General features: G+C 32.9%; 1 protein-coding gene across 2 annotated transcripts in view; it reads left to right on the top strand.

Moving 5' to 3' along the window:
- Window positions 1–14,218, top strand: part of RASSF9 (Ras association domain family member 9) — a 31,111-nt gene extending 16,893 nt beyond the window's left edge. For both annotated transcript variants that reach the window (XM_024752495.1, XM_024752496.1), the window contains exon 3: window positions 9,452–14,218. In XM_024752495.1, coding sequence (XP_024608263.1) covers window positions 9,452–10,712 — 1,261 coding nt within the window. In that variant the 3' untranslated portion in view covers window positions 10,713–14,218. The remainder of the gene's footprint in view (window positions 1–9,451) is intronic.
- The last annotated feature ends 5,938 nt before the right edge of the window (window positions 14,219–20,156 follow it).

Here is a 20,156-nt window from a genome sequence, read left to right as displayed (position 1 = left end):
AGCCTGAGCTCTAGACCCCAAAAGCCACAACTACTGAGCCCATGTGCCACAACTACTGAAGCCTGTGCGCCTAGAGCCCGTGCTCCGCAACAAGAGAAGCCACCACAATGAGAAGCCCACGCACCACAACCAAGAGTAGCCCACACTCACCACAACCAGAGAAAAGCACGTGTGCAGCAATGAAGACCCAACGCAGCCAAAAATAAATAAATAAAATAAATTAAAAAAAAATTTAAATAAATAAATAAATAAAATAGCCAAAACAAACTTAAAATAGGTTTTTTTGTTTTGCGGTACGCGGGCCTCTCACTGTTGTGGCCTCTCCCGTTGCGGAGCACAGGCTCCGGACGCACAGACTCCAGACGCACAGGCTCAGCGGCCATGGCTCACGGGCCCAGCTGCTCCGCGGCATATGGGATCTTCCCGGACCGGGACATGAACCTGTGTCCCCTGCATCGGCAGGCAGACTCTCAACCACTGCGCCAGCAGGGAAGCCCAATTACTACATCTGAATCAGATTTGGTATCTTGTTTTCAGAGATAAAACTTAATGAAACATGTTGATTATTGTATTAGACAATAGGGAGTTCCTCAGTGTGGATTCAATTCTAACTCATTTATCCGAATTATTCTTATTTTCCTTAGTTTCACATTATCCTTATTTTCCCCCACTTATTAGCTGAGGGTGGTATTGAACAAGTCCTTAATCTCTTGTGACTCAGCTTTTTAATCTGTGAAATGGATTTTACTATAGGACCTATCTGATAGGTGACAAAAATTATATGAGTTAGTATGTATAAAGCACTTAGAACAATGTCTGGCACATATTAAACATTCAATAAATGTAAGTAAGCTATTATTATCTAATGTCTCCTTTTATACACATCCCATTGTTCTTCTCCCTAGTCGCCTTACTATTTTTTTCGAAGTAGCTTTTCCTCAACTACCAGGCCCAGACATAATCATGTTAAGTAAAAATCTGAAAGCGTCTTCCTTACAGACAAGCTCCAAATCAGCATCCTGTCCCAAATGAAATCTCTGTGAGGCTCTTTTACCTAATCTGACTTTCTTCAAAGGGTTATGGGAATTGAGAATGAACTGAAAACACTGAGGTCAACTTCTGCATCTTATTATTGTTTATTAAATATTACTCAACTTTGATAATTGTTGTTTTTATTTAAATTTTGTAGCATATTTATACAGAATGTATCTCATGATTTCCAATAATGTTTAAGACGGTCTTGAACTTTTAAAATCTCTTTCTCTCTAAACATATCTTTTCTCCTTCCTATGTATGACACATTTCTGAACGTAAAGATCATCTTCTTTTTTGTTTTTAAATTTACTCCCTTAGTATTTATTCTTTCTTTTTTAATACATTTTATGTGTAATGTGTGATGTGTATACAAGCGTTTTTACACAGAAATGATATAATTTTTACATACTTCTTAATTTTTCAAAATGAATAGTTTTACAGTGTATGAATGTAGATCTTGTTGGATTGTTAATAAACAATGCTGGATGAACAGTTTTATAAGTAAATTTTGATGCACTTTTTTTTCCTTATTAGTTATCCATTTTATACATATTAGTGTATAGGTGTCAATCCCAATCTCCCAATTCATCACACACACACGCCACTTTCCCCCCATGAGATCATCTTATTTTCTGTAGCATTTTACCCTCAACATTTGTTTACATTTACTAAAACTACAGTTCTGTTAAGAAATGAATGTTGAATCCAGTTATAAAAAGTTGTACCATAATTCAAAAGGACAATTTATTTGGGGGATAACTAACTTAGAATGGATTCAGTTGATTTACGTAGAACTTTTTTGTCAATCGTTTATTTAAACTTTTATCTTTACCAAATTCTGTCTTGAAATTTCCATGTTTGGGTCATTACTTTTCTCTTAATAAAAGCCAATTATAGTACACAAAATATAAATTCTTCTCTTACATAATCACAGTGAAGCTAAGTAATTTATTACCTAAACTCACTGTAGTTGTACTGTGATAATTTTGACTATTGGGAAGAGATGCTATTAAATTTGGAAGTTTGATCTTTTAGTTCGAAAATAGCTGTGACATGTAATTTAAACCTTCACCATCCACACTATTTGTGGCATCCTCAGGATTTTAAACTTCATAATTGGTATAGAGCTGGGTTTGTAAATTCAAATACCAGTTTATAACATTTGGTATGGAACATGATTCAGTAAACTTGCTCTTCATCATCACCCATCTTTATTCTTTAATTAATTATATGCTTTTATTCAAAGCAATGTGACTTTCTACAAGGTATTGTTAGATTTGAGCCTGCAATAAATATACTGAAATCAAATTTCTTTTATTGCTGTTTTATTGCTCCCATTCCTAATCATCATTTCTGAACCTTGCATTGTTGAGTTAGTCTATTCCAAGTGTTATTTACTGACTTTTTTTTTTTTTTTTTTTGCGGTACGCGGGCCTCTCACTGTTGTGGCCTCTCCCGTTGCGGAGCACAGGCTCCGGACGCGCAGGCTCAGCTGGCATGGCTCACAGGCCCAGCCGCTCCACGGCATGTGGGATCTTCCCGGACTGGGGCATGAACGTGTGTCCCCTGCATCGGCAGGCGGACTCTCAACCACTGCGCCAGCAGGGAAGCCCTCAAATACTATTCTTAATGAAGAAGGAAGATTTACTATTTCTTAATGAAGTCTGTGAATGCAAGTTTTTTCCTGAACTAAAATTAACCCTATTTTGAATATTTGTGTTTCTATAGCATCTTAATGCAAATATTAGTATTCGTAGGACCAGCTCTGGGATTAACAGAGGGAAGTCCAGTTAGGCAGATTAATAATAATAAGCATAAAGATTGGCTATGGAGTGAAAGGAGAAAAAGTTCCATTTGCATTCCATTAAGGAGAATACCAACTTGTATTGTTTGTTTTAGTCTACTTGAGATTGGAAATGTCTCCCTTATTTGTTATTTTTATTTTCATGTATTTTACTCATAGATTCTCCAGAAGATGTAAGAAGAAAAGGCTATAGATAAAGCTGTGATGAAAGTATATTTTGTTGTAAATACGGATCAGGATTCCTCAACAGCACAACTGTTGACATTTTGTCTAGATCATTCTTTGCTCTGCCCATGCTAGTGGCACCCCCAGACCCTAGTGTGAAAAAAAATGTCCCCACACATTGCCAAATGTCTCTTGGGGGGCAAAATCACCCCTAGTAGAGAACAACTGGTTTATAAGGAGAGTATTCAGTTTAAATAATAAGTAATGGTAATAAAAAGGAAACAGAGAACTGTCTTCGGGCATTGGGCCAACATTCAGATATGCCCCCAATATGCCCCCAAAGCTTCACAGGTCTTTATCCTTTAATCTGTTGGAGACACAGGTGCCACCAATAGCTTGGAACTGAAAAAGTTGTAACTCTTGATTTCCAAGCATGGAATATGATTCTGCAGAGAGCCAAGCAATAAGAGCATTTCAGAATCACTCCTATATACGGCAGCTGGATTGTGTTAGTATCATACTTTCCAGGCTGGCTTAGGAAACAAAGAATTATAACATAGGTTCTATGGAAAGATGCACTCAGAAATCCAAATATTTTCTATAACTACCTATAGATTGCTAGTTTTCATATACTGTGTTTTAGAAGCATATCATAATGTAATTATTCTTAATTAATAATTTATTATTTTGATGATTCTTATTTTTTTGAAAGTAGGGGTCAATATGAAATATTTGTCCTGATAAGTTTTATACATCAAATTTCAATTAAACCTTAATGTCTGTGATACTAGGGAGAAATGTTCTTTGAGTTATTCTCCTGGGCCCCAACTTCAATGCCTTTTATTCTTTCTGGACAACTGAATAAAGATAACCAAATATTATCCATTTTAATTTTCTCTGCCTTCACACAATCTTTTTTCTGTAAATACTTATTTTGTGGGATCTTCAATTTGATATCAAAATATCCTCCTTAATACTTTATCTTAACACTGCCAGATTTAAATAGTTGATTTATTCCCTAGTGCTTTGTGTACCATACTCAGTGAAAGTTTGTTGAAGAAATATTTAATTGTATGAATGTTGCATTTGTAATTCCTAGCCAACTCATCTTAATTCTGTGTGTTTTTGTGGTACTAAAACTAATTATCACTGGAGAAATATTTTTAAGTTCCTGATTGATAATAGAGTAAATGCAAAAATTCTCACAAAAATTCTCATATATTTCACTCTATTTCAGAATAAATATGGAAAAGTGCCTGTAAGTGAGGCTGACACACATTGTTGAAGAGCTTCATTTGGCATATAAATTTTCTTAATTGTCTGATGAAGATACTCTAAAAAGGCAAAAACTGAATAATGAAATAGTCGTAGAAGAATAATCAGATAAATATATAAATGTATGTATATATTTATTTTCAGTGTAATATGCTTCATTAACACACTCAGTCAAAATCAGAGAGCTATAAATCAGAGAAAGATTAAAAGCATTCTCATCTCATCTGTGATCCAAAGATTATATTAATGATCTTTTTAAACATCTCTTATTAGCTAAACAGTTGTGTTATATTGGAAGTGTACATGCAAAAATATTGACTAGTCAAAGCAGGTGAACAAATATTGTGGGATAGGTTGGAAAATATTTATAAAATAATATTGTTAACTACTGTGGCAAGCTCAGTAAAGTTACTGAATAACAATACTAAAAACACTATACTCTTCTCTGCATTAAGTAATAATAACAGTAATTTTACCATTAGAGTTAATAACCTATATTTAGCCAGTACATTTTTCACAATTTTTAAAGCACTCTTTTCCTTTCACTTATCTGATATTTGAAGCACTCTTGTGAGAAATGTGAGTCAGATATATATATACTGCAGTATTACAGGGAAGGGTACAGGGGAGTAGAAAAAAATGATTTATCAGAATTCAAAATGAATTAGTGATAGTTAAGATGAAATATATTTTAAAATATCAAGGATTGTTCCCACCATATCTATTTTGCAAATCTTCACAAATAAATCTTGTTAATGTTTCAGAGGGAAAAAAAAGAATTTAAAGCATTAGATAAAAATGGATACTATAGCATTATGAATGTTTTTTATTTTCTTCTGTATATGTAAATAATTTTCAAACATATTTTGTGATTATAAACTATTTTAAAATAAATTAAACAGAGCATGCTAAGCCACAAGACAATTCTTCCATGAGAATCTTAGGATATATTAATATTATCAAATTTAATGAAGTGTTTAAATACATACACAATTTTTAAAAGTATGTGCATGAGAAATGTCATAATATATACTACATAATCATAGATGTAGTATAATATATATTTAGAATGTGTAGTAAAACCTGTTGAACAGTGTTTCAAATTACTTTTAATTCAGTTTCCAATGACTAAAGCGTAGTTAAAGATGATTGGGTACAACAGTTATGTGTTGGTGGGAGTCACAGTTTAGATATCAAGAGCATTTTCTCTTTTCTTATGAACCATTCTTGAAATAAACAAACTAGTTCAAATCAAGACAAAACACAGCCATAATCTTATTCAATTGTTAATACTATTTCATGGTAAAATTTCTTAAGCTTTATTGGTTTTTGTGTGTTTTGATCATGAGCAAAATTTGAGGTACCCTACGTAACATTATGCAAGGCATTTTAAAACACTTTATGTCTCCTTTGTTTCTGCCTCCCTGAAGTGGATGTTAAAGAAAATATCCTTGCTATATGAAACCATGACCTGATTAAATTCTGGCTTATCAACTTTCATATCTACTTTCGAATTGTATACATGAACATTTAGCAAATTAACCTAAAAATTTAAACTGGTGTGAATTAAATGTCAGTGTGGTAGTTACTTTATTTTGATTAACGTAGTATTTTTAGGTAAATGCTTTTACCTTATAATGTAACATAGAAGTTATAAATTTTGAATCCTCTAATCCAAGCAGTTCCCAATTTGTAGCCAGCTGCACTGTAAATAACCTATACTTGTGAACAGCTATCATATTCCTATATAGCCTCCTATCTCAATGTCCACCTGCTGTTACTTTCTCCAATAGTATCTAGAGAGAACCACTCCTGCAACCTCCATCCATGTTAACCTTACATCTGCTGAGAATCTCTTTGTCTCTACTCCTTTAATATTACAGAATCAGATACATGGGACTCTCTCAATACTTGCCTTTATACTGGGTGTTCAAAAAGAAAAGAATGATAGAGTTGAAGGAACCAAATTTATACTTTACCTAAAAGCATTCAAAATGGGGATTTCATTGATTATATAAGGTGGAATTTTAATTTTATAGGAAAAATGCACTGAGTTTCAAGTAATTAAAAAAAATCACGTTTGAAATGTAATCAGTTCACAAATTGGGAAATATCTGTGAGTGGGTAGTCATAATGGCTCTTGTAATTTATTTTCAGGGATTAGTTGTAGGTTAACATCTAAAGCCAGAGTTGGAAGGAACATTTCTACTTTCTAGCTTTGTGACTTTAGGCAAGTTACTTACCCTGTCTTTATCTCAGTTGCCTTATCTGTAAAATGGGGATGATATTAGTAACTACCATGTACATAAGTAAAATCAAGAATGCTGCAAGCCAAGAAATTTCTAAAATAAAAGTAACTTTGTTGGATTGGAAATAGTAATTATCAACAAACATATTCCAATATACAAAAAAAAATTTAATTTGCACCATTAAGTAACATTGAGTGAGCAAAGGTAAAATATGAAAAGAAAAAAAATATTAATCAGATCAACAATGAAGTTATTTATAAATGGAACTAAAACACGGATAAAAATAGAAACTAGAAGTAAATTATTGGAATATGCGATTATATGAATTAAAGCTTTATGATTTTTCAGTCTTTATGTGGTTATAGTATGTTCTCTGGGAAGTTTAAGATCCAGTAAAAATCTTTATCCCTTCCTTCCAATAAACATACACAGAAGCAAAGCAGAGCAAAACAAAATAAACACTAAGTCATGCAATGGATGTGTTTATTTTTATTTTGTTGCATTAGAATTGGAGGTTATATGTCTCAACTGCTAAATTTGAATCATTAGGTAAGAAGTTTGTTACATTATATTACATAACAAACCAAATTATCTAGTGTAGGTTTGTATTTTTAACCTTTGTTATATATGTGTTTGGGGATGTCATTACTTATACTAGATAGTAAATTTTCAAAGGTTGGGAAGGGAGCATTTTATTTAGTCCCAGCTCTAGAATTAAATTCCTTACTTATATCAGATGACTAGGTTTACATGGATCTGGGACCAAATGAAAACAATTATTTTGAAAAAGTAGTGATTCTATAAGATTCCTAAATTGGTTTATTTTTAATATTTATTTTGCATCTTTTATATATTTCTAATTTTTTTAATGAAATAATACCAGGGGTCATCAGTCTAACATTTAGGAACTGCTGATGTAATAAGAAACTTAGCATTAGAACTGACACGTAAGTGTTTCCTTCCCAACCCAAGCAGTGTTTCCCACAATTAGCCAGGGATACTGTCTAATAAATCATACAAGTCTTTCTATGATCCACATTTCCATGACAGTGTCAAACACAGAGGAGGTGCTCGGCAAATATTTGTCAAATGAATGAATGAATAGAAACTCAATTGGAGCCATACTATAAAATAAACACAGTTTTCAAAATCCTAAGCCTGCTACAAAGTAGAATTAAACATGATGAAGTTTATACTAGGTATGGAAGATTTATTGCCTACATTCAAGAAAGGATGGTCATTACTTTTAAACATGCTCAGTCAAGTGGCAGAAGTTTTTGAAAATTATCTGGTTTGAATGATGGTTGTAAAAATTCCTCAAAATATTTAGAAAATAACTGACTCAAGAAAATACAAGGACGTTTAGAGTAGACTTTTTTAAAAAAGGGGTTTGGAACCAGTTGGACTGTGAGGCTATCAATAAAGGCACTAATTTTCTCGTATGTCATATGGAAATAATAATATCTTTCTTGATTGTGCATAATGACTGTCAGTGTTACATAATCCACATGAGCTGAAAACTAGCAGATCTCTAGTGGAAGCTGTAATATATAAGAACTTGCTCCTTCCAAAACAAGAGAATCCCAATTAGAGCGGGGATCCTGGAAGTATTGGGGAATTGTCATGTATGTCCTTATTATTATTCTAGTATACATAAGGACTCCCTGATCCCTGCTTCCCAGTCCTCACAGCTGCAGTGTAGAGCTGAAGCCTTTATAACTCATGTGTCATCCTTAGCTACAGACCCAGAACTGATGTTTCCCGAGCCAGAAAATGGAACAGGACGTAGGAATTACTCTAAGGAGATAGCAGTAGGGCTTTTATATACATGAGAGTTTTGTCAGCTAAGGGAGGCATCCAGGCCAGTCAAAATCCTTTATTACTGCATTGAAGCAGGAACAAGATTAATAAGAAAAAGGCACAGAAGGTAACACATTCCACATACTTTTCTCCATGGCCGACCATTGGGAAAAGTCCTTCCTTGACCAGTTAGGTGCTCTAAAGAGGTGCTATGGTTCCATTGCTATCAAAAGCGAATTTATATTATGAAGTTCCTCTTTTAGAAGTAGTTAATGACGTTTTTCCAATTTAATCCACACGTCTAAACCATCAAACTTGTAAGCTTGTTTTTATAGTGTATCTGTTAGAAGTATACTCTGGAGCCAGCTTTCTTCCTTGGGTTGAATCTTCACTTGCGTCACTGCTAACTGTGTGAATTTATGTTCCTATTCAAACGTCACCTTCTTAGAGAAGTCTCTCCTAAGCTCTTTAAATAAACTAGACCTCTCCTTAAGTAATTCTCTATCCCTTCATTCAGTTTAACTTTCTTCCTAGCATTTGCCACTATCTGATATTATATTAATTACACATTTATGTCTGTGTCCTTGTCTCCCTTGCTTATTGCTGTATGTTTAGCATCTTCTGATATGTCTGGCACATGGTTGGCATACAATAAATACTCGTAGAATTAAATAATCACTAATTTCAGTAATGGACTATTTTCAGCTCTATGACTTTAATAACATCCTACTTATGCTTCCATGGTTATTCCCCAGTCCTAAGGCTCCAGCAAAACAGTCTTATTCTACTTCTCATTAATCTCCACTTTGATTCTTGTCTTAACTCTGCCAGTTCTAACTGTAGTTATATTGTGGCTGACTTCTAAAGATAAAATAGCCTCCGCTGTCTTTGATGACAATTTGCTCTTTCCAGAGCCCACTAGGAATTAAAAAGGAAATTAAGATATCTTTCATGGTCTTAACTTTTTTTTTCTTGCCATAAAACTTCTGATTCTTATGTAGTCTCAACCTCAAAATGCATCTCTCATTAATGGTAAAATCTAGAAAGGGTATTAAAGTTAAATCATCTTTCTGAGTTTACACAGGTGATGACAGTAATATAATGTACTTTGTTTTTCTTTCAGATCTCCAACTAAAGACATGGATTCAGAAGAGAAAGAAATTGTGGTTTGGGTTTGCCAAGAAGAGAAGATTGTCTGTGGGCTAACCAAACGCACCACCTCTGCTGACATCATCCAGGCTTTGCTTGAGGAACACGAGACTACGTTTGGAGAGAAACGATTTCTTCTGGGGAAGCCCAGTGATTACTGCATCATAGAAAAGTGGAGAGGCTCTGAACGGGTTCTTCCCCCACTAACAAGAATCCTGAAGCTTTGGAAAGCATGGGGAGATGAGCAGCCTAATATGCAGTTTGTTTTGGTTAAAGCAGATGCTTTTCTTCCAGTTCCCTTGTGGCGGACAGCTGAAGCCAAATTAATGCAAAACACAGAAAAACTGTGGGAGCTCAGCCCAGCAAATTACATGAAGACGTTACCACCAGATAAGCAAAAGAGAATAGTCAGAAAAACTTTCCGGAAACTGGCTAAAATTAAGCAGGACACAGTTTCCCAAGAGCGAGATAGTATGGAGACATTAGTTCATCTGATTATTTCCCAGGATCATACTATTCATCAACAAGTCAAGAGAATGAAAGAGCTGGATCTGGAAATTGAAAAGTGTGAAGCTAAATTCCACCTCAACCGGGTAGAAAATGATGGAGAAAATTATGTCCAGGATGCATATTTGATGCCCAGTTTCTGTGAAGTTGAGCAAAAACTAGGCTTGGAGTATGATGAAAACCAGATTCTGGAGGACCTGAGAGAAAGTGATGGAATTGTACAGCTGGAGGAACGACTAACATATTATAGAAAGCTCATTGATAAGCTCTCTGCCGAAATAGAACAAGAGGTAAAAAGTATTTGCACAGAGATAAATGAAGATGCGGAAGGGGCAGCTGCAAGTGAACTTGAAGGCTCTAATTTAGAAAGTGTTAAGTGTGATTTGGAGAAAAGCATGAAAGCTGGTTTGAAAATCCACTCTTACTTGAGTGGCATCCAGAAAGAGATTAAATACAGTGACTCATTGCTTCAGATGAAAGCTAAAGAATATGAGCTCCTGGCTAAGGAGTTCAATTCCCTTCATATTAGCAACAAAGATGAATGCCAGCTAAAGGAAAACAGAGGAAAGGAATCTGAGGTCCCTACCAGCAGTGGGGAGGTTCCTCCTTTTACTCAAAGAGTATTTAACATGTATTCAAATGACACAGACTCGGACACTGGTATCAGCTCTAACCACAGTCAGGACTCAGAAACAACTGTAGGAGATATGGTGCTGTTGTCAACATAATTTGAATGGCTTCTTTCTGACCTACTTTAATGTTCGCGTTTGTTTAATTTAGTAGGAAACGTTAAATATTCCATTCTGCAAAAAAATGTAAATCATGTTAAAGTGTTCGGTAGTTAATAAAAACTAGAGAATTTTGTAAGTTTGTTTTTGATTTAAGAGTTCCAGTGTGACCTAATTATTGCAAGTTCAAACAATGAACTCTTTATTAAGAATGCAGCACAAATAGCTTGCAGGTATATAACAGAGAAATAATTTGATGGGAATTATCATCTCATAGCTTCTGTGAGAAATGATTTATTCAAAACTGCAAACTAATTCTTGATATTAGTCAATATATTGAAACTATACACATGAACAAGTAAAATTAAAATGTACTGTTATATATTTTTCAACAATGTATCATTGGAATTTTATAATCTGTAAAGTACATGACAGCTACTATATTGTAACTGTATTAATTCAAATTCTGATTCTTTTCATTGATATTTAGAATGTGTATCATCTCTGTTACTTCCTGAACCCCTCTACCTGTTAGGCCTAGATGACAGGAAGTGGGAAGGGTTGCTATTGGGACATGTACAAATACCAGCAGTGGATCAGACAGGAGTACAGAAGCCTAAAATTATTAAGGGATATGTATGTGCTTTCTCTCTCTGATATGCAAAACTTTGGTCAGACCAATGGTCTGTGCAGTTTCATTCCTTGAATGAGATATGGCGTGGGTTACAGAGAAAATCACAGGGTCCTAGTCCTGTTAGATTATACCTTATCTACAAAGGTTGAAGGGATGCAACTTGGGGTCCTTCGTGTGGGTAAAATAGAGTTCTATGTGCCATAAGTATTAATATTAGCATTTTGTCTCTGAACATATAGATAGGACCTAATATGGACAAAAATCTTTTATTCTGCTACACTGTAATTCAGATTATCTTTGTAGTACTTCATCTAAGGTGCAAACTGAAAAAAAAACAGTGCTAGCTCTACTCTACCCCACCCTCAAGCATGATAGTAAATATTCAACAAATTGAATAGATTATTTAGATCCTATCTTGACTGACAGTCATTACAGTGCCAGAAGAGGCTTGGTTTTGCTCCATTTTTAGTTAGGAAGTTCCTTTCTCTTTCTCTCTCTTCTCTCCTGCTTCTTTCCCTTCTTTATTTCTTGCTATTGAACGTATATCATATTGAAAACAGTTTGTTTTATTGTGCTGTTCAATGAATACAGCTGCAGTTTATTTTTTCTTTAGCTAACACCTTTCCCATATGTCAGTGCACATGTAAGTAGAAATATTATTTTACTTAGTTTTAATATGCGGATATTGGTTAAGATTCCCAGTATTTCTCATTTCTTCCCTTTTATCCTTATGTTTACTGTAGTGTATGTTTTAACTCAGTTTCCTAATCTATTTTAAAATTTCTCCATCCCCCAGATTTCACCTATCTTTGGGAAGATATTTAGAACTTTCTTAATATTTCACTTTTGGAGAACATCTAATGTTATTATTTTTCATGCCAAGATATTGCTGAAGGCCTCATTTGAAGTTGGATGGTAAGAAAAGTAGGAATTTCCATTCTAGGGAAACTAAGGTGATAAACAGTAAGTAATAACACTAACATGGGTTTAATTTAAAAGAAATAAGAAGGGAATTGAATAGTCATCTGAGAAAGGGAAGTTTATTTGCCTAATATCCCATTAAATCATTCAGCACTATGGTAAGCTATTGAGATATTTATTGTTCACTACTGGGGATTAAACTCAGAAGATCATCATCAAAGATAAACCAATCGTAATGTTTTTCTAAAGTGAATGTAATCTCTTTGTATTACTCTTTAGTGAGAAAATAATGAAAAGAACATTGTTATCTGCTATATAATTTGATTAATTATCTGAATTCAAAAGAGGTTCTGATAAGAAACAGGGCTAGACAGATAATTTCATTTTAGAAACTGCATTAATGTCTGCCTTTATACAGTTAAGCACAGTGATGCATTCTAGGGGCCAATTCTATATTTTTAGAGTAGATAATGTTAAAAACTCTTGTCAGGAAGCAAGACCATCAAGTTTTAAATTCACATTAGAATTTCTATTTGTTCTTTAGTTATATACAAATGTATTTGTGCTTTTGATTCATTACAATATTAAATCATCAGTTACCATGGTGAATCTCTAATTTAGAGTAATAATACAAATAAAAATACTAAAATACGATGCACTCATCTCTGGATACTGAGCTATTCTTTATCAAATTAAGTGAGAATTTATATTATGAATTTATAACTTGATAGAAACCTTAATGTTTTAATTATTTATAGAGGCTTTAAAATAAAATGTTTATAAATTCTTGAGTAACCTGACAGGTTAACTATGAAATTGCTATATGCAGCTAGAAGTAGCAAACCAAAGCTGACTAATCTTTCCTATAACAAGACAGATTTTCATTGACTGTGCCTTGTTCATCCTCCCACTTGCAATGTCTTTTTCCTCCATCTGCTATACACTGAAATCCCACCCATTTCAGGTTTTTAACATGTTATCTCTTCTATAAAGCATATATTGTTCCATTCAACCTGTTGTAAATCTCTGAACCCACAAATATTTTAGTGTATTTTTCATAGAGGAACATTTATATTCTAGCTTAGCTTATGTTTATTTATGTACTTATCTAACTTCCCTCCCCCAATGTATTTTTGATTGTATTACTTTGTCTTCTATCTTGTTGACCTTATTCCCTACAACAACCTCTTTGCCCCTACTCAGTTTTGGAATTGAATTGCTAAATTTTAGAAGATTGTAACCTGTTAAAAAAGTTATTTCCATACATGGTAAATGATCTTGTGCATTTTATACAGAAATATGCATTTTAGAAGACAAAATATTAACAGTAATTCTACTTATATATTCTTTGGGGAAAGCACTAAATCTTAGGGTTATTATGAAAAAATTTTAAAGTAGTGTCAATTTTCTATTTTACTTTTAATTCACAGAGTTACTGATTTAAAACAATGGAAATAGTCTTTTTTTAAAGCCCCTCAATGGTTAAATTATGGTATTTTCCTCTGCATCCCTTGCATATAAGAAAAATTATATTTTATAGAACTAGATTTTAAGTGGTAGACACACAAAATAACTTCAAAGTCTCTTTTAAAAATATCTATTTTATTTTCTTTTTAATTAAAAACATAAATGGCCTCTCAGCGTGCAGAAGCTATTCTAATCCATTGAAATTTTATTTTTATATTTATTTAAACATCTATTGTACATGACAAAATATATTTCTGTGGCTGCATTTCATAATTTTTCTAAGTAGGATTATTGTTTGATTTAAAATATTTTTCTAGTGACAAAGGAAAACCTTTTAACATAGATTTCTTTTAAATATTAGGCTATTTCATTTCATACTACCTGATTGGTTTAATAACCTGATATGACAAATATAAAGTACAAATAATTTCTTCAAGTGTAACTGATTCAGAATAATAAAAGGAATGGTTGTATTCTTTCATGAGATATTGTTTGTTTTTCTGGGTGTGTTACTTGGCTATATTAAAAATAAATTTTGTATCAGTTGAAATTATATAATTGCTGAGCTAACTCACACAAGTTAAGATCAGATATTGTTTCATGACAATATATATAGCAAAAAAGATCTAACAAAACTTTTTTTTTTTTTAACAAAACTTTTTGTTAGGTTTCATACATATTTGTTTCAATTTGTCATGAAAGTGTGTCCTCACCTTGACATTGGATAGCTGGTTTTATGGCCTGGTATGTTGCTTTCTAGAATGAAATCCATTTTAATGTAAAAATACTCAAGTGTAAATCTTACTTGCTATTATTCAGTTTGTCACTACCCTTATTTCTCAAAATAGGCCTTTAATTTTGACTGTCTTTGATAACTAAATCATTTGAAAATTAAGGAAACTCATTTGCTCCTTCTATAAATGACCATGAAATTACTCTATTAAAAGACTGTATATAATGTTCAGTAATGACACATAGAAATAAGTTAACACTATTTTCTTAGCCAGTGTATCTCAATAGTGAGAGAAAACATACAATAGTCATTTTGTTAATCTAGCATTAATTTGTGTTTTCAACAACTGTTGGAATTGAGAATCACAATTTGTAGGTTTCATAATTAATAGTTCCATATCAGGAAGTGAAAAACTAAATGATTACCTTCATATTTAAAAAAAAGCAACTTAAATGTTATATTTTTCCTAAATAGAAATATCAGACACCTTTTTACAAAAGACTAAGTCTTTCCTTACATTTCATATGTATATATAATGCATGTGTAATACCACTGAATTTATTTTCAAGTAAAATAGACACATGATATTCAAATTATTATTACTATAACTCAAACTACTCAAAAAATGTGCACCATGAAAAGTAAGTCTCCCTTCTGTCCCATGGCCTAATTACCCAGATATCCTCCTCAGAAATATCACTGTTATTTATTGTTCTAGAGATAATCTATGCATATACAGATCTATACATATATATTCCTACATTATTCATGTAGAGATTCCTTATTCTGTTTGATGGCAGCAGGGAATTTCACTATATCAATTATCATGATTTTATTTCACCAGTCCTCTTTTGATGGGCATTTCTGTGTCTCCCAATCATTTACTATTATAAACAATCATTTACTATTATCCCATCAATGCATTTCTGTGAGGCTAGATTACTAGATGTAGAAATGTGTCAAAGAGTGACAAATGGATTTTTTAAAATTTGACAAACATTGCTGGTTATTCTTTATGGAAATTAACTCTTTAAGAACTGAGTTGGAAATGTACTCCTCCCTCTCACGGTGTGTGCTGTTTGTCTTTTTTATTTTACTTGAATGCAAAAATGTTTTTGAATTTGAATTTATGGATTTTTCTCATTAATAACACATGAGGGTTTTTTTCTTGTTTTTGGTTATTCTTAAAAAGGCCTTTCCATTGCGTGATAAGTAATTTTAAAAATAAGTTTCTATCATGTGTTTTTTATACTATGTTTTATGTTTTACTTTTAAACATTTGAACTATCTGAAATTCAGTTTGTTACAATGTTCAGAAGTAGAAAGAGTTATTTTTGATAGTTACCAGTTATCCCACATCACTTACCAAATAAATTTGTCCCACCTTTCTTTGGTGAACCAATCTCTGGTATGTATTTGGGGTCTATTTCTGGACTTGCTATACCATTCCATTGATTTGGCTGTGTATTTTATTAGAATTTGTGCTATTACCATGTACGGGCCCCACCACTCAGATTACTGAAGAACTTCTCACTTTGGAAGTAGAATACAGTTGACTCTTGACCAACACTGGTTTGAACTGCACAGGGCCACTACACTTACATGCAGATTTTTTTCATTAAATATGTACTGCAGTACTACATGGTCCACGGTTGGTTGAATCAGAGGATATGGAACTGTGGATAGCAGAGAGCAGACTGTGAGGTTATACGCTGATTTTTCAACTTTTGGGTGTCCGTGCTCCTGACCCACGTGTTGTTCAAGGGTCAACTGTAAATGAAATGGCCTGCTAGTCACCTAGATTTACTTAAGGCGATAACTAACATTGGAAAGTAACTTGCAAATATTGGTATCTATCAACAACTCTCAATTATTCACAGCTTTCAGTCAGTACTCCTATTGTTCATAATAAATGGCAAGAAAGTATTCCAAAAGTTATGAAAACACATATGCATTTAGGTTTTATAGTTTTATGAATAATAGCAATTTAAAAGTCCAATAATAGACGAATTATTAGGTAAATTCTGAGGTATTATTTGTGTGAAAAATTTATAAATATTAATTCTGATGTTTAAAAGACCATACAACAGTGAAATTCTAGTTTAAAAGAAAGGAATTAAAAATGTATATAGACCAACCCTGTTTTAAAAAAACCCATGCATACCAGAAAGCAAATCATATAAAAATGGAGATGCATAATTTTTGCTGGGTTTTTATATTAAAGTGATAATTTGGGGCACAATATGCTTCATATATATATATGTATATATAATACATATATATATATAATCTTTATAATTTAAACACATTAAAAATGTTTTTTGTATAAAATAGAATACCCCTCTGACTCATTTCTTTGCTGAGCCTTTCCAGAGACCTTCCTGAACACCAAACAGCTAGAGAGTGATGAGTAATGACAAGGTCAACCAACTGGGAACAGAAAGCCTGAGTGCTGTAAGCAAACCATTTGAATCCCAGGATGTCAGATACCTACCTATAAAATAATTTAAAAAATATATATTCCAAAGTTTGTGAAAAAACATATGCAAAGTTTTGTGAAAACACACACAAACTATGATATTTATCCTGGTTTTAGGGCTAATAACAAATTAAAAGCTTTAAGAAAAAGAAAAGTTAAAAAATAACTTAGATAATCCTTAAGGTTTTATTTTAAGCTAGGTTAAGTTATGTAAGGTAATGTGTTCAATGGATTTGGTACATGCACAACACATGTTAGATATACATTTATTGTTCTTGGCTCTATTCTCTTTTTTATCTCTGGCAGAGTCTACACAAGGTTAAATTAAAGTAGCCCACTAACTGACAAAAGAGGAGTTAAAACTCAAAACTCTGCCTCTCCCAACATTTTCACTCTTATCATTTCTTTCCAAATTAGTCAGGGCAGGGCTGTAGGGCTGTTAGTACCAGTCCTGATAGACAAAAAAGTCATGGTTACATTAGCTAAACAATATATGGCCAGGAAAAAAGAACATCATTTGTGTTTCCAGAACAGAAAAACTATGCTGGAAATAGAGATGGAGAGGAAAAGAGCCTGTATTATTTATTTTTATATTGCTTTAGTGTCTAATAGAGATTAGCACCTAGCATTCACCAAAAAAAAAAGTGTTAGTAAAATCAGATTCATAACTCAAAGTGCTAGCACAGTTCCTTGAACATAAAAGTTGTTCTGTAAATGTTAACTATTATTGTAAGTAATGAAAAAAGTGAAACTTCTATCCTTGAGTAAAATACGCTTACATACTATATTCAAAATGAACACTACTTCTTTCCCTTTCTATAAATTAATTATTTCCATTGTATAATTTAAATATCTTGGAAAGATTATATCAGAACTCTCTATCACTCAGCACAAATACACTGGCACTTATACAGATGCATATTCAAGGTAAGGTTTTTCCATTCTGAATCCTATTTTTAAAGTTTATTTTTCACTCTAAGTAGCATTCGTCATACTCCACACAAGACAGTGGAGAAAGTTTTATACCATTTCAGAACTGAAACTAAGATTTTGAAAAGCTTCTTAGCGTTACATTTTATGTATATGAGTTTCATGAATCACTCCTCTAATAAGTGCAGCTATCTGACACGGTGATTGCCAATAATTTTTTTGCTTTTCAAGTATTGACAGAAAAGATAAATTACCTTAAGGGGAAAGAGCTCAAAGATGGACAGGAAGGCTATATATCCCCTTTTCAGCATTCACCCACACCACTCACTCCTGAGGTCATCTTCCAAAGGATTATAACATGACAAATGTCAAATATTGAGAGGAACAGCAATTTCCCGGGATGAAGGGTGGTAATGCTAACCGGGATTTATAATTCAAAAGTAGGTCAAACTAGGGAGGAACATGCCCTGGGTTGGAAATTTAACTTTTTTGGCCATTCTGAGCCATGAAGCTTTCTGCAGTAATTCCCAAAGCTGTCTCCACAACAGAATCACAAAGAGTTCTCGTTAAAAATAGAGATTCCTAAATTTCACCCTGGAGAATTTGACTGAGGAGGTCTAGATGGCAACTTTTGTGCTTTAAAATAGCTACCTGAATGTTTCCAAAGCAATGACATTCAATTGCAGTTTATTAATTCTAACAGAGATGGTGAGTAACTGAAGGCTTTACCAAGCAAAAATGAAAGGATATGAAGTGTAAGAATTCTCAAAATGACCAAGAGAGGTCACTGGCTTGGGAAAGACAGAAACAGTTCTAGGGTCAGAAGCCAAAGGAAATCTGGAAACAGACACTTGTTAAAAGTTAGCTCCAGAGATGGCAGGTGCCCAAGGACAGAAGCCTTATTGTCTCATTTTTTAAATAGTGCTTATTCTGAGGCAAAAATGATAGAAGAAATTAGACTATTGTGTGGACTACTGTTGCCATATAAGTACTGCAGATATTTTTGATGTGTCTTATACTTTTTTCCTCAAACAGGCCAGTAAGTAGGCTTGCATATTAAGAATAATAAACTATCCAAAAGTGTTGTGTTTTACGGGCTTAAATTAAATATGATTTCTTCTACAAAATAGCTAAGACACTTTTTATTCAAGAAGCCAGATCTATTCAGTTCAATTTGGATTCCAGCCTTTTTTCCTACATGAGCTTAGTTAAGTTATTCAAGCATTTCATGCCTGAATTTCCTCAACTAGAAAACAGAGATAATAGTATCTGACTTTTTGTAATAATTTAAGGATAAGTGATGTAGCATGAAAAATACCTAGCATGCATTGTAAAGTCACCATACTCCAATAAAAATTAATTTAAAAAAATATCTAGCATGGCACTTGACATAAGTAGGCTTTTATTATTATAGCAAGTATTATTATAACAATATATTCTTGATCTTATTACTTTTTAATATGCTAAGGATAATAAAAGAAGTATGCATCATTTTATTTGTCAAAAAATTTAAATGCCCACCAGGTTGAAGAGTAGGTTATGCTGTAGTTTTTGCTGTGAGTTTTTGGGGATTATTTACAGTGTCTATCTATTCATCCCATTGCCATTTCAGCTATGTATTTATTTATACAGTTTGTGCTATATCATAAAAATTCACTTTACATACTTGACCACAGTCCAGCATGAAAATTAAAAATTTTTGTGTGGAAGAAAAAGGACAGAAATAGAGCAATGAAATGAAATATAATAACTACATGTTTATACTGAATTTGAAGCAACAACCAAAATTTTAATAAAAATAAGATAAAGTTGCACCATATCTGGTCATTGAGACAAATTATGAAGGGATTGTCTATTCACAGAACAGACAGTTAAAGGCAGCAAAAATTTCCAAGAATCTTAGAATAGACCATGGAATTTTCAAAGTTAAGAGATGTTGGTGTGAGTAACTTATGTGTCGTGAAGACTATCTCTCAGACACCAAATGACGATTTGTCAAAAACATCTGACTGATTTTCAGGAAAAATTAATTTCCAGTAATATTTAATTGTTAAGGAATCAAGTTATTACAAAAGAGAGGTGCAGAATGTTTACATTCTCTGTTTTTTCTCAAGATAGAGATCAAGTTCATAAATACTTTTTATGAAAACCGGCATTTTATATACATAAGAAGGAGTCATAATTTCTAATGCTTCGTGACTTAGAACAATTTAGGAGCTCTTAACAGGAAGACAGACCTACACTCCTGTTATAACAGAATAAGAAAGTGATAGAATTTTT

Source organism: Neophocaena asiaeorientalis, unplaced genomic scaffold, assembly GCF_003031525.2.
Source record: "Neophocaena asiaeorientalis asiaeorientalis breed wild unplaced genomic scaffold, Neophocaena_asiaeorientalis_V1.1 scaffold335, whole genome shotgun sequence".
NCBI lineage: Eukaryota > Metazoa > Chordata > Mammalia > Artiodactyla > Phocoenidae > Neophocaena > Neophocaena asiaeorientalis.
The sequence above is the reverse complement of the archived record's forward strand: the minus strand, read 5'-3'. Positions and strand labels throughout refer to the sequence as shown.